The sequence below is a fragment of the Mobula hypostoma genome (assembly GCF_963921235.1).
Source record: "Mobula hypostoma chromosome 9 unlocalized genomic scaffold, sMobHyp1.1 SUPER_9_unloc_2, whole genome shotgun sequence".
In the NCBI taxonomy this organism is placed as follows: Eukaryota; Metazoa; Chordata; class Chondrichthyes; order Myliobatiformes; family Myliobatidae; genus Mobula; species Mobula hypostoma.
Genome location: NW_026948134.1, coordinates 4,772 through 16,890, shown reverse-complemented (window position 1 = coordinate 16,890; position 12,119 = coordinate 4,772). Strand labels below are relative to the sequence as shown.

Genomic DNA, 12,119 nt, shown 5'->3' with positions numbered 1-12,119 from the left:
GCACACAATACTCCAGGTGTGGTCTCACCAAGGCCTTGTACAACTGCAGTAGTACCTCCCTGCTCCTGTACTCGAATCCTCTCGCTATAAATGCCAGCATACCATTCGCCTTTTTCACCGCCTGCTGTACCTGCATGCCCACTTTCAATGACTGGTGTATAATGACACCCAGGTCTCGTTGCACCTCCCCTTTTCCTAATCGGCCACCATTCAGATAATAATCTGTTTTCCTATTTTTGCCACCAAAGTGGATAACTTCACATTTATCCACATTAAATTGCATCTGCCATGAGTTTGCCCACTCACCCAACCTATCCAAGTCACCCTGCATCCTCTTAGCATCCTCCTCACTGCTAACACTGCCACCCAGCTTCGTGTCATCCGCAAACTTGGAGATGCTGCATTTAATTCCCTCATCCAAGTCATTAATATATATTGTAAACAACTGGGGTCCCAGCACTGAGCCTTGCGGTACCCCACTAGTCACCGCCTGCCATTCTGAAAAGGTCCCGTTTATTCCCACTCTTTGCTTCCTGTCTGCTAACCAATTCTCCACCCACACCAATACCTTACCCCCAATACCGTGTGCTTTAAGTTTGCACACTAATCTCCTATGTGGGACCTTGTCAAAAGCCTTTTGAAAATCCAAATATACCACATCCACTGGTTCTCCCCTATCCACTCTACTAGTTACATCCTCAAAAAATTCTATGAGATTCGTCAGACATGATTTTCCTTTCACAAATCCATGCTGACTTTGTCCGATCATTTCACCGCTTTCCAAATGTGCTGTTATCACATCCTTGATAAGGATGTAACCTTGGACATTCAGCTCCTTCAGTCATGGTTCAATGATGGCCACAACGTCATACCCGAAAATCTGTAGAAGTGCAACAAGACCATCCACCTTAATTTTTACACCCTGTGCATTGAGATATAACACTCTGAGTGCTGTATTTGCTACTCTTTTTAATTCTGCATCCCTAATGCATTGGTGCTGACCCTGCAGACTGCAATTATATCCATAATCTGCCTGCCCTTCCTGACAGTCTGACTGCATGCTATCTTTGCTTTTTTACCATCCACCCTATCCTGAGTCCCTTCACTCCAGTTCCCATCTCCCTGCCAAATTAGCTTAAATCCTCCCCAACAGCTCTAACAACCCTGCATGTGAGAATATTGGTTCCCCCTTGGGTTGAGGTGCAACATGTCACTTTCCTCCCCCAGAAGAGATCCCAATGATCCAAGAAACTGAAGTCCTGCCCCCTGCACCAACTTCTCAGCCATGCATTTATCTGCCAAATCATCCTGTTTCTACCCTCACTGGTGTGTGGCACAGGCAGCAATCCAGAAATTACTACCCGGGAGGTCCTGCTTCTCAGCTTTCTACCTAGCTCCCTAAATTCTCTTTTCAGGACCTCTTTGCGTTTCCTCCCTACATCATTGGTACCAATATGTACCAAGATATCTGGCTGCTCTCCTCCCTCTCTCAATCCGAGATGTCCCTGAACTTGGCTATTTCTCTATTACTTGTTCATTTACCTATTTGTAAATACTTTCTTTCTTCACAACTTTTGAGCAGCTTTTGCATTTTTTCACCTCTCATGAAATAAAACCCCTTTTACTAACATGCTGTTTCAGCTTACTATCTCTTTTTTAAACTTACCCACACCTGCTTGCGAGGTATGACAGTGAGTGGCGAGCTTTGGTGTGTGGGTGGTGAGGTTCGGCATGTGGGTGGTGAGATTAGGTGTGTGGGTGACGTGGTTCGACACGTGGGTGACGTGGTTTGACACGTGCATGACGTGGTTCAACGCAGCGTGACATGGTTCGGCACGTAGATGACGTGGTTCGGCGCGTGGGTGGTGTGGTTCGACGCGTGGATGGTGTGGTTGGACATGTGGGTAATGTGTTTTGACGCCTGGGTGACGTGGTTTGATGCCATGGGTGACGTGGTTCGACGCGTGGGTAGCAACGTTCGATGTGTGGGTGGTGAACTGTGATCAGGGAGAGAGAGCAAAGGAGGTAGAGTGATAAACTGCCACATCCTGCCTTGCTCCCAGTGAGCTCACACGCGGTCATGCAGAGAGCGATGCCCTTGTTCTGATCTCTCACCTGAGGATCCGGTCACACACCCTGCAGCTCACAGGAGGTTCAAACGTCTACACGTGTCTGTGGTACTTACAGGAAGGAGCAGCGGATGGCGGCGTGGAGCTCTGCGGGGGACCCCAGCCTTTCATGTTGTACGCAGACACCCGGACGTAATATGACAGGCCCTGTGGGAAACGAGGCATTGGCTACCACTGGATTACAAAGTGTACATTAGACCCATCAGCTTAGCCTGCAGTGCCCTCAGTGCAATATCGCTACTCCACTCCCAGCTCCTCCCTGGAGTCAGGAAATCTGCACTGGCATCCTAACACTCACACCGTCTGTGGGGGGGTGTGGGTCAGTGTCTGGTCGGTCACGCAGAGGCAATGTGTAGTGAGGAGAGTTGTAGTGTAACATGGGGACAAAATCGAATATAGTGACAAATACAGGCATGAAGGATTTGAATACATGCAATCTAAGGAATGAGGAAAATGATCTTGTCGCACAGTTAGAGATTAGCAGGTATGATATGATGATGTAGGCATCATTGAGTCGTGCCAGGAAGAAGATTATAGTTGGGAGCTTGACAACCAAGGAGACACGTGGCATCAAAAGGACAGGCAGATAGGCAGAATCGGTGGGTTGGCTCATTTGGTAAAAAATCAAATCAAATCCCAGCCATTGTAGCCATTGGGATCAGTTGCTGTGCAATAAAGTTGCAGTGAAATCAAAGCAAAAAGTATCAAATACTGGTCTTAAGGTGTTGTACTTAAATGCATGCAGCATAAAGAATAAAGTGGATGATCTTGTTGTACAGCTACAGATTGGCAGGTATGATATTGTGGCTATCACTGAGACCTGGTTAAAGGATGCATGTCTCTGGGAGCTGAACGTCCAAGGATACACGGTGTATCGGAAGGATAGGAAGGTAGGCAGAGGGGGAGGCGTGGCTTTATTGGTAAGAAATGATATTAAATCATTAGAAAGAGGTGATATAGGATCGGAAGGTGCAGAATCTTTATGGGTTGAGCTAAGAAATAGCAGGGGTAAAAGGACCCTGATGGCAGTTATTTATAGGCCTCCAAACAGCTGCAGGGATGTGGACTACAAATTACAACAGGAAATAGAAAAGGCTTGTCAGAAGGGCAGTGTTATGATAATTGTGGGGGACTTTAACGTGTGAGTGGATTGGGAAAATCAGGTCGGCACTGGATCTCAAGACAGAGAATTTGTAGAATGTCTGCGAGATCGCTTTTTAGAACAGCTTGTTGTTGAGCCCACTAGGGGATCGGTTGTACTGGATTGGGTGTTGTGTAATGAACCGGAGGTGATTAGAGAGATTGAGGTGAAGGAACCCTTAGGAGGCAGTGATCATAACATGATTGAGTTCACTGTGAAATTAGAAAAAGAGAAGCCGAAATCTGATGTGTCAGTATTTCAGTGGAGTAAAGGAAATTACAGTGGCATGAGAGAGGAACTGGCCAAAGTTGACTGGAAAGAGACACTGGCGGGAAAGACAGCAGAGCAGCAGTGGCTGGAGTTTATGCGAGAAATGAGGAATGTGCAAGACAGGTATATTCCAAAAAAGAAGAAATTTTCGAGCAAAAAGGAAATTATAGACCTGTTAGCTTGACATCGGTGGTTGGGAAGTTGTTGGAGTCGATTGTCAAGGATGAGGTTACAGAGTACCTGGAGGCATATGACAAGATAGGCAGAACTCAGCATGGATTCCTTAAAGGAAAATTCTGCCTGACAAACCTATTACAATTTTTTGAGGAAATTACCAGTAGGCTAGACAAGGGAGATGCAGTGGATGTTGTATATTTGGATTTTCAGAAGGCCTTTGACAAGGTGCCACACATGAGGCTACTTAACAAGATAAGAGCCCATGGAATTACGGGAAAGTTACATATGTGGATAGAGCGTTGGCTGATTGGCAGGAAACAGAGAGTGGGAATAAAGGGATCCTATTCTGGTTGGCTGCCGGTTACCAGTGGTGTTCCACAGGGATCAGTGTTGGGGCTGCTTCTTTTTACATTGTACATCAACGATTTGGATTATGGAATAGATGGCTTTGTGGCTAAGTTTGCTGATGATACGAAGATAGGTGGAGGGGCCGGTAGTGCTGAGGAAACTTGGATAGATTGGAAGAATGGGCAGAGAAGTGGCAAATGAAGTACAATGTTGGAAAGTGTATGGTTATGCACTTTGGCAGAAAAAATAAACAGGAAGACTATTATTTAAATGGGGAAAGAATTCAAAGTTCTGAAATGCAACGGGACTTGGGAGTCCTCGTACAGGATACCCTTAAAGTTAACCTCCAGGTTGAGTCAGTTGTGAAGAAGGCGAATGCAATGTTGGCATTCATTTCTAGAGGAATAGAATATAGGAGCAGGGATGTGATGTTGAGGCTCTATAAGGCGCTGGTGAGACCTCACTTGGAATACTGTGGGCAGTTTTGGTCACCTTATTTAAGAAAGGATGTGCTAACGTTGGAGAGGGTACAGAGAAGATTCACTAGAATGATTCCGGGAATGAGAGGGTTAACATATGAGGAATGTTTGTCCGCTCTTGGACTGTATTCCTTGGAGTTTAGAAGAATGAGGGGAGACCTCATAGAAACATTTCGAATGTTAAAAGGCATGGACAGAGTGGATGTGGCAAAGTTGTTTCCCATGATGGGGGAGTCTAGTACGAGAGGGCATGACTTAAGGATTGAAGGGCGCCCTTTCAGAACAGAAATGCGAAGAAATTTTTTTAGTCAGAGGCTGGTGAATCTATGGAATTTGTTGCCATGGCAGCAGTGGAGGCCAAGTCATTGGGTGTATTTAAGGCAGAGATTGATAGGTATCTGAGTAGCCAGGGCATCAAAGGTTATGGTGAGAAGGCAGGGGATTGGGACTAAACAGGAGAAAATGGATCAGCTCATGATAAAATGGCGAAGCAGACTCGATGGGCCGAATGGCCTACTTCTGCTCCTTTGTCTTATGGTCTTATGGTCTAAAAAGGATTGGAACATGTAAAATCTTAGTGGGCGGAGTTAAGGAATTGCAAGGATAAAAAGACCCTGATGGGTGTTATATACAAGCCTCTGAACGGTAGCCAGGATATGGTCTACAAATTACAACAGAAGATAGAAAATGCATGCCAAAAGGGCAATGTTACAATAGTCATGGGGGATTTCAGTATGTAGGTAGATTGGGAAAATTAGGTTGGTGCTGTATCCCAAGACAGGGAATTTGTAGGAGATCAGTTATTCTGGATTGTGTGCTTGTAATGAACAGGAATTAATTAGAAATCTTAAGGTAAAGGAACTGTTAGGGACAGTGATTATAAAATGATAAAATTTACCCTGCAATTTGAAAAGGAGAAGCTAAAGTCAGATGTATCACTATGGCAGTGGAATAAAATGAATTACAGAGGCATGAGAGAGGAGCTGGCCAGAATTGATTGGAAGTGGACACTAGAGGGATCACACCAGAGCAGCAACAGCTGGAGCTTCTGGGAGCAATTCAGAAAGCACAGGATATATATGTGCCAAAGAAAAAGAAGTAGCCAATGATATCAAAGAAGATACCAAAGTTTTTTTTTCAGATATACATGAAGAGTAAAAAAGAGGCAAGAGTAGATAGCGGACCACAGGAGAACTGGAGAGGTAGCAATGGGGGATAAGAAAATGGCGGACAAACTGAATAGGCATTTTGCATCAGTCTTCACTGTGGAAGACTCTAGCAGTGAGCTGGACACTCGAGCATCAGGGGCAGAAGTGAGTTATGTTGCCGTTCCAGGGAGAAGGTGCTTTGGAAACTGAAATGTCTGAAGGTAGATAAGTCACCTGGAGCAGATGGACTACATTCGAGGGTTCTGAAAGAGGTAGTTGAAGAGGCATTAGTAACGATCTTTAAAGAGTCATTAGATTCTAGCATGGTTCCGGAGGACTGGAAAATTGCAAATATCACCCCACTCTTCAAATGAGAAAGGAAGAAGAAAGGAAATTATAGCCCAGTTAGCCTGACCTCAGGGGTTGGGAAGATGTTGGAGTCAATTGTTGAGAATCAGGTTTCGGAATACTTGGAGGCACATGAAAAACTGGGCTAAAATCAACATGGTTACCTCAAGGGAAAATCTTGCCTGACAAATATAGTGGAATTCTTTTGAAGAAATAACAAGCAGGATAGACAAAGGAGAATCAGTAGCCAGTCAGTCAGTGTGTCCGGAGTCAGTGTCCGGTCGGTCAGTGTGTCCGCAGTCAGTGTCCGGTGTGTCTGCAGTCAGTGTCCGGTCAGTCAGTGTGTCCGGAGTCAGCGTCCAGTGTGTCTGCAGTCAGTGTCCGGTCAGTCAGTGTGTCCAGAGTCAGCGTCCAGTGTGTCTGGAGTCAGTGTCCGGTCGGTCAGTATGTCCGCAGTCAGTGTCCGGTTGGTCAGTGTGTCCGCAGTCAGTGTCCAGTGTGTCTGGAGTCAGTGTCCGTTCAGTCAGTGTGTCTGGAGTCAGAGTCCGGTCGGTCAGTGTGTCTGGAGTCAGTGTCCGCTCGGTCAGTGTGTCCGGTTGGTCAGTGTGTCCAAAGTCAGTGTCCGGTTGGTCAGTGTGTCCGGAGTCAGTGTCTGGAGTCAGTGTCCGGTCGGTCAGTGTGTCCAAAGTCAGTGTCCGGTCGGTCAGTGTGTCCGGAGTCAGTGTCTGGAGTCAGTGTCCGGTCGGTCAGTGTGTCTGCAGTCAGTATCCGGTCAGTCAGTGTGTCTGGAGTCAGAGTCCGGTCAGTCAGTGTGTCTAGAGTCAGAGTCCGGTCGGTCAGTGTGTCCGGAGTCAGTGTCCAGTTTGTCTGGAGTCAGTGTCCGGTCAGTCAGTGTGTCCGGAGTCAGTGTCCGGTCGGTCAGTGTGTCTGCAGTCAGTGTCCGGTTGGTCAGTGTGTCCGGAGTCAGTGTCCAGTGTGTCTGGAGTCAGTGTCCGGTCAGTCAGTGTGTTTGGAGTCAGAGTCCGGTCGGTCAGTGTGTCTGGAGTCAGTGTCCGGTTGGTCAGTGTGTCCGGAGTCAGTGTCCAGTTTGTCTGGAGTCAGTGTCCGGTCAGTCAGTGTGTCCGGAGTCAGTGTCCGGTCGGTCAGTGTGTCTGCAGTCAGTGTCCGGTCGGTCAGTGTGTCTGCAGTCAGTGTCCGGTTGGTCAGTGTGTCCGGAGTCAGTGTCCAGTGTGTCTGGAGTCAGTGTCCGGTCAGTCAGTGTATTTGGAGTCAGAGTCCGGTCGGTCAGTGTGTCTGGAGTCAGTGTCCGGTCGGTCAGTGTGTCCGGAGTCAGTGTGTCTGGAGTCAGTGTCCGGTTGGTCAGTGTGTCCGCAGTCAGGGTCCGGTTGGTCAGTGTGTCCGCAGTCATTGTCCGGTCGGTTAGTGTGTCTGCAGTCAGTGTCCGGTTGGTCAGTTTGTCCACAGTCAGTGTCCGGTCGGTCAGTGTGTCCGGAGTCAGTGTCTGGAGTCAGTGTCTGGTTGGTCAGTGTGTCTGCCGTCAGTGTCCGGTCGGTCAGTGTGTCTGGAGTCAGTGTCCAGTCGGTCAGTGTGTCTGGAGTCAGTGTCCAGTCAGTCAGTGTGTCTGCCGTCAGTGTCCGGTGGGTCAGTGTGTCTGGAGTCAGTGTCCAGTCGGTCAGTGTGTCTGGAGTCAGTGTCCGGTCGGTCAGTGTGTCTGCAGTCAGTGTCCGGTCGGTCAGTGTGTCCGGAGTCAGTGTCCGGTCGGTCAGTGTGTCTGCAGTCAGTGTCCGGTTGGTCAGTGTGTCTGCAGTCAGTGTCCGGTTGGTCAGTTTGTCCGGAGTCAGTGTCCGGTCAGTCAGTGTGTCCAAAGTCAGTGTCCGGTCGGTCAGTGTGTCCGGAGTCAGTGTCTGGAGTCAGTGTCCGGTCGGTCAGTGTGTCTGCCGTCAGTGTCCGGTCGGTCAGTGTGTCCGGAGTCAGTGTCCGGTGGGTCAGTGTGTCTGGAGTCAGCGTCCAGTTGGTCAGTGTGTCTGGAGTCAGAGTCCGGTCGGTCAGTGTGTCTGCAGTCAGTGTCCGGAGTCAGTGTGTCTGGAGTCAGTGTCCGGTCGGTCAGTGTGTCTGGAGTCAGTGTCCGGTTGGTCAGTGTGTCCGCAGTCAGTGTGTCTGGAGTCAGTGTCTGGTTGGTCAGTGTGTCCGCAGTCAGTGTGTCTGGAGTCAGTGTCTGGTTGGTCAGTGTGTCCGCAGTCAGTGTCCGGTTGGTCAGTGTGTCCACAGTCAGTGTCCGGAGTCAGTGTCTGGAGTCAGTGTCCGGTGGGTCAGTGTGTCTGCCGTCAGTGTCCGGTGGGTCAGTGTGTCTGCAGTCAGTGTCCGGTCGGTCAGTGTGTCTGGAGTCAGTGTCCGGTCAGTCAGTGTGTCTGGAGTCAGTGTCCGGTCGGTCAGTGTGTCCGGAGTCAGTGTCTGGAGTCAGTGTCCGGTCGGTCAGTGTGTCTGCCGTCAGTGTCCGGTGGGTCAGTGTGTCTGAAGTCAGTGTCCAGTCGGTCAGTGTGTCTTGAGTCAGTGTCCGGTTGGTCAGTGTGTCCACAGTCAGTGTCCGGTCGGTCAGTGTGTCAGGAGTCAGTGTCTGGAGTCAGTGTCCGGTTGGTCAGTGTGTCCAGAGTCAGTGTCCAGTGTGTCTGGAGTCAGTGTCCGGTCAGTCAGTGTGTTTGGAGTCAGAGTCCGGTCGGTCAGTGTGTCTGGAGTCGGTGTCTGGTCGGTCAGTGTGTCCGGAGTCAGTGTGTCTGGAGTCAGTGTCCGGTTGGTCAGTGTGTCCGCAGTCAGGGTCCGGTTGGTCAGTATGTCCGCAGTCATTGTCTGGTCGGTTAGTGTGTCTGCAGTCAGTGTCCGGTTGGTCAGTGTGTCCACAGTCAGTGTCCGGTCGGTCAGTGTGTCCGGAGTCAGTGTCTGGAGTCAGAGTCCGGTCGGTCAGTGTGTCTGCCGTCAGTGTCCGGTGGGTCAGTGTGTCTGGAGTCAGTGTCCAGTCGGTCAGTGTGTCTGGAGTCAGTGTCCGGTTGGTCAGTGTGTCCACAGTCAGTGTCCGGTCGGTCAGTGTGTCCGCAGTCAGTGTCTGGTCGGTCAGTGTGTCCGGAGTCAGTGTCCGGTTGGTCAGTGTGTCCAAAGTCAGTGTCCGGTCGGTCAGTGTGTCCGGAGTCAGTGTCTGGAGTCAGTGTCCGGTCGGTCAGTGTGTCTGCCGTCAGTGTCCGGTCGGTCAGTGTGTCCAAAGTCAGTGTCCGGTCGGTCAGTGTGTCCGGAGTCAGTGTCTGGAGACAGTGTCTGGAGTCAGTGTGTCTGGAGTCAGTGTCCGGTCGGTCAGTGTGTCTGCCGTCAGTGTCCGGTGGGTCAGTGTGTCTGGAGTCAGTGTCCAGTTGGTCAGTGTGTCCGCAGTCAGTGTCCGGTCGGTCAGTTTGTCCAGAGTCAGTGTGTCTGCAGTCAGTGTGTGGTCGGTCAGTGTGTCTGCCGTCAGTGTCCGGTGGGTCAGTGTGTCTGGAGTCAGTGTCCAGTTGGTCAGTGTGTCCGGAGTCAGTGTCCGGTTGGTCAGTGTGTCTGCAGTAGTGTCCGGTCGGTCAGTGTGTCTGCAGTCTGTGCGTCTGCTGTAGTGTCCGGTCGGTCAGTGTGTCCGCAGTCAGTGTCCGGTGGGTCAGTGTGTCCGCAGTCAGTGTCCGGTCGGTCAGTGTGTCCGCAGTCAGTGTCCGGTGGGTCAGTGTGTCCCGAGTCAGTGTCCGGTCAGTCAGTGCTTCCCCCCCATTTTGAGGTTCAAGATTCATTCACGTATAAATTATGCAACCATGAGATTTGTTTGCTGACAGGTGGCTAGAAAGCAAGAAACCCGAAAGAAACAATTAAAGGAAAAAAGAATGAAAATAAAAACAAATGACCAACACTTGTTGTGCAGGAAGTAAAATACATGTCATGCAAACAGCTGAAGTGAACAAAAGCATTCTGAAACAAAACAGTCCTGCAGAAGGACTTGGACAGATTCGGGGAAAGGGAAAACAATGGCAGGTGGAATACAGTGTTGGGAAGTGCGTGGCCATGCACTTTAGTAGAAGAAATGAAAGGGTTGACTATTTTCTAAATGGACAGAAAATACAAATCTGAGGCACCAAGGAACTCTGGGAGTCCTTGTGAAGGATTCCCCAAAGGTTAATTTTCAGGTTGAGTCTGTGGTGAGGAAGGCAAATGCAATGTCAGCATTCATTTCAAGAGGACTAGAATATTAAAGCAAGGATGTAATGTTGAGACTTTATAAAGCACTGGTGAGGCCTCGCTTGGAGTATTGTGAGCAGGTTTGGGCTCCTGGTCTTCAAAAAGATGTGCTGAAACTGGAGAGGGTTCAAAGGAGGTTCATGAAAATTATTCCAAAATTGAATGGCTTGTTACATGAAGAGCAATACAATTAAGAAGAATGAGGGGTGACCTCATTGAAACCCATCGAACAGTGAAAGGCCTTGATAGAGTATTTCTATGGTGGAGAAGGTTGAGACCAGAGAACACAGCCTCTGAATAGAGGCATGTCCTTTTAGAACTGAGATGAAGTGGAATTTCTTTAGCAAGAGAGTGGTGAATCGCTGGAATTCATTGCCACAGGCGGCAATGGCGACCAGGTTATTGGGTATATTTAAGACAAAGGTTGATAGATTCTTGGTTAGTCAGGGTTTGAAGCAATACAGGGAGAGGGCAAGAGATGGGGACTGAGAGAGAAAATGGATTAGCCATGATGAAATAGCAGAGAAGACCAAATGGGCCAAATGGTTTAAATTCTGCTCTGATATCTTAAGGTCTTATGCCTGTATCCTGTGATTTGCTAAGCTCAGTACGTGAAATGTGTGTCAATTCCCCTCTCGTATCATTGTTCACAAGCCGGTAACCTGTCATTCCCCAAGCCCAGTACCAGAAAGGTCGGTGCTACTTACGGTCACCAGTCCAGTCACCGTGTAGGTCAGCGTCTTTATGCCTTCCAGAATGCTCTCTCCTGCGATTGAGCTGAAGTCATTGTATGTGCTCCACTCAACTATAAGGTGACAGAGGGACAGGATGAACTCACAAAAGCTGCAACTTCAATCTTCCAAGGGGAAGGGAATCAACGAGTGTTTGGGAAATTCACAGCTTGACTATGGTCTGGTAGCCAATTCTTCCAGAATGACTGGAGAGAAGGGAAATCACTGTGAACAAGGAAATGTACCTTTGAATCATCAGTGTACAGTCTGTATGCTCCGGGAAAGCAGCTATAAACTGCAGGAGTGGACAGTGTCCTTGCACTCTGGGACAGTGCCTATGGATGCTGGAATGGACAGTGTGTCTGTTCTCTGGGACATAGACTATGGACTGTTGGAGTGGACAGTGTATCTGTTCTCTGAGACCGTGACTATAGACTGTTGGAGTAGACAGTGTCTATTCACTCTGAGACCGTGACTATGGACTGTTGGAGTGGACAGTGTCTATTCACTCTGGGACATAGACTATGGACTGTTGGAGTGGGCAGTGTGTCTGTTCTCTGAGACCGTGACTATGGACTGTTGGAGTGGACAGTGTCTATTCACTCTGGGACAGTGACAATGGACTGTTGGAGTGGGCAGTATGTCTGTTCTCTGGGACATAGACTATGGACTGTTGGAGTGGACAGTGTCTATTCACTCTGAGACCATGATATGGACTGTTGGAGTGGACAGTGTCTATTCACTCTGAGACCGTGACTATGGACTGTTGGAATGGACGGTGTCTATTCACTCTGAGACCGTGACTATGGACTGTTGGAGTGGAAAGTGTCTATTCACTCTGGGACAATGACTATGGACTGTTGGAGTGGACAGTGTCTATTCACTCTGGGACAATGACTATGGACTGTTGGAGTGGGCAGTGTTTCTGTTCTCTGGGACATAGACTATGGACTGTTGGAATGGACAATGTCTATTCACTCTGAGACCGTGACTATGGACTGTTGGAGTGGGCAGTGTGTCTGTTCTCTGAGACGGTGACTATGGACTGTTGGAGTGAGCAGTGTGTCTGTTCTCTGACACGGTGACTATGGACTGTTGGAGTGGACAGTGTC

The 12,119-nt window shown here is 48.9% G+C and overlaps 1 protein-coding gene across 1 annotated transcript in view; it reads right to left on the bottom strand.

Moving 5' to 3' along the window:
• Positions 1-11,081, bottom strand: part of LOC134341228 (ankyrin-repeat and fibronectin type III domain-containing 1) — a gene marked incomplete at its 5' end in the record, with an annotated part of 187,324 nt that extends 176,243 nt beyond the window's left edge. The window contains 2 exons of the mRNA XM_063039062.1: positions 2,186-2,276; positions 10,984-11,081. Of these exons, the coding sequence (XP_062895132.1) occupies positions 2,186-2,276; positions 10,984-11,081 (189 nt within the window). The remainder of the gene's footprint in view (positions 1-2,185; positions 2,277-10,983) is intronic.
• Between the last annotated feature and the right edge of the window lie 1,038 nt (positions 11,082-12,119).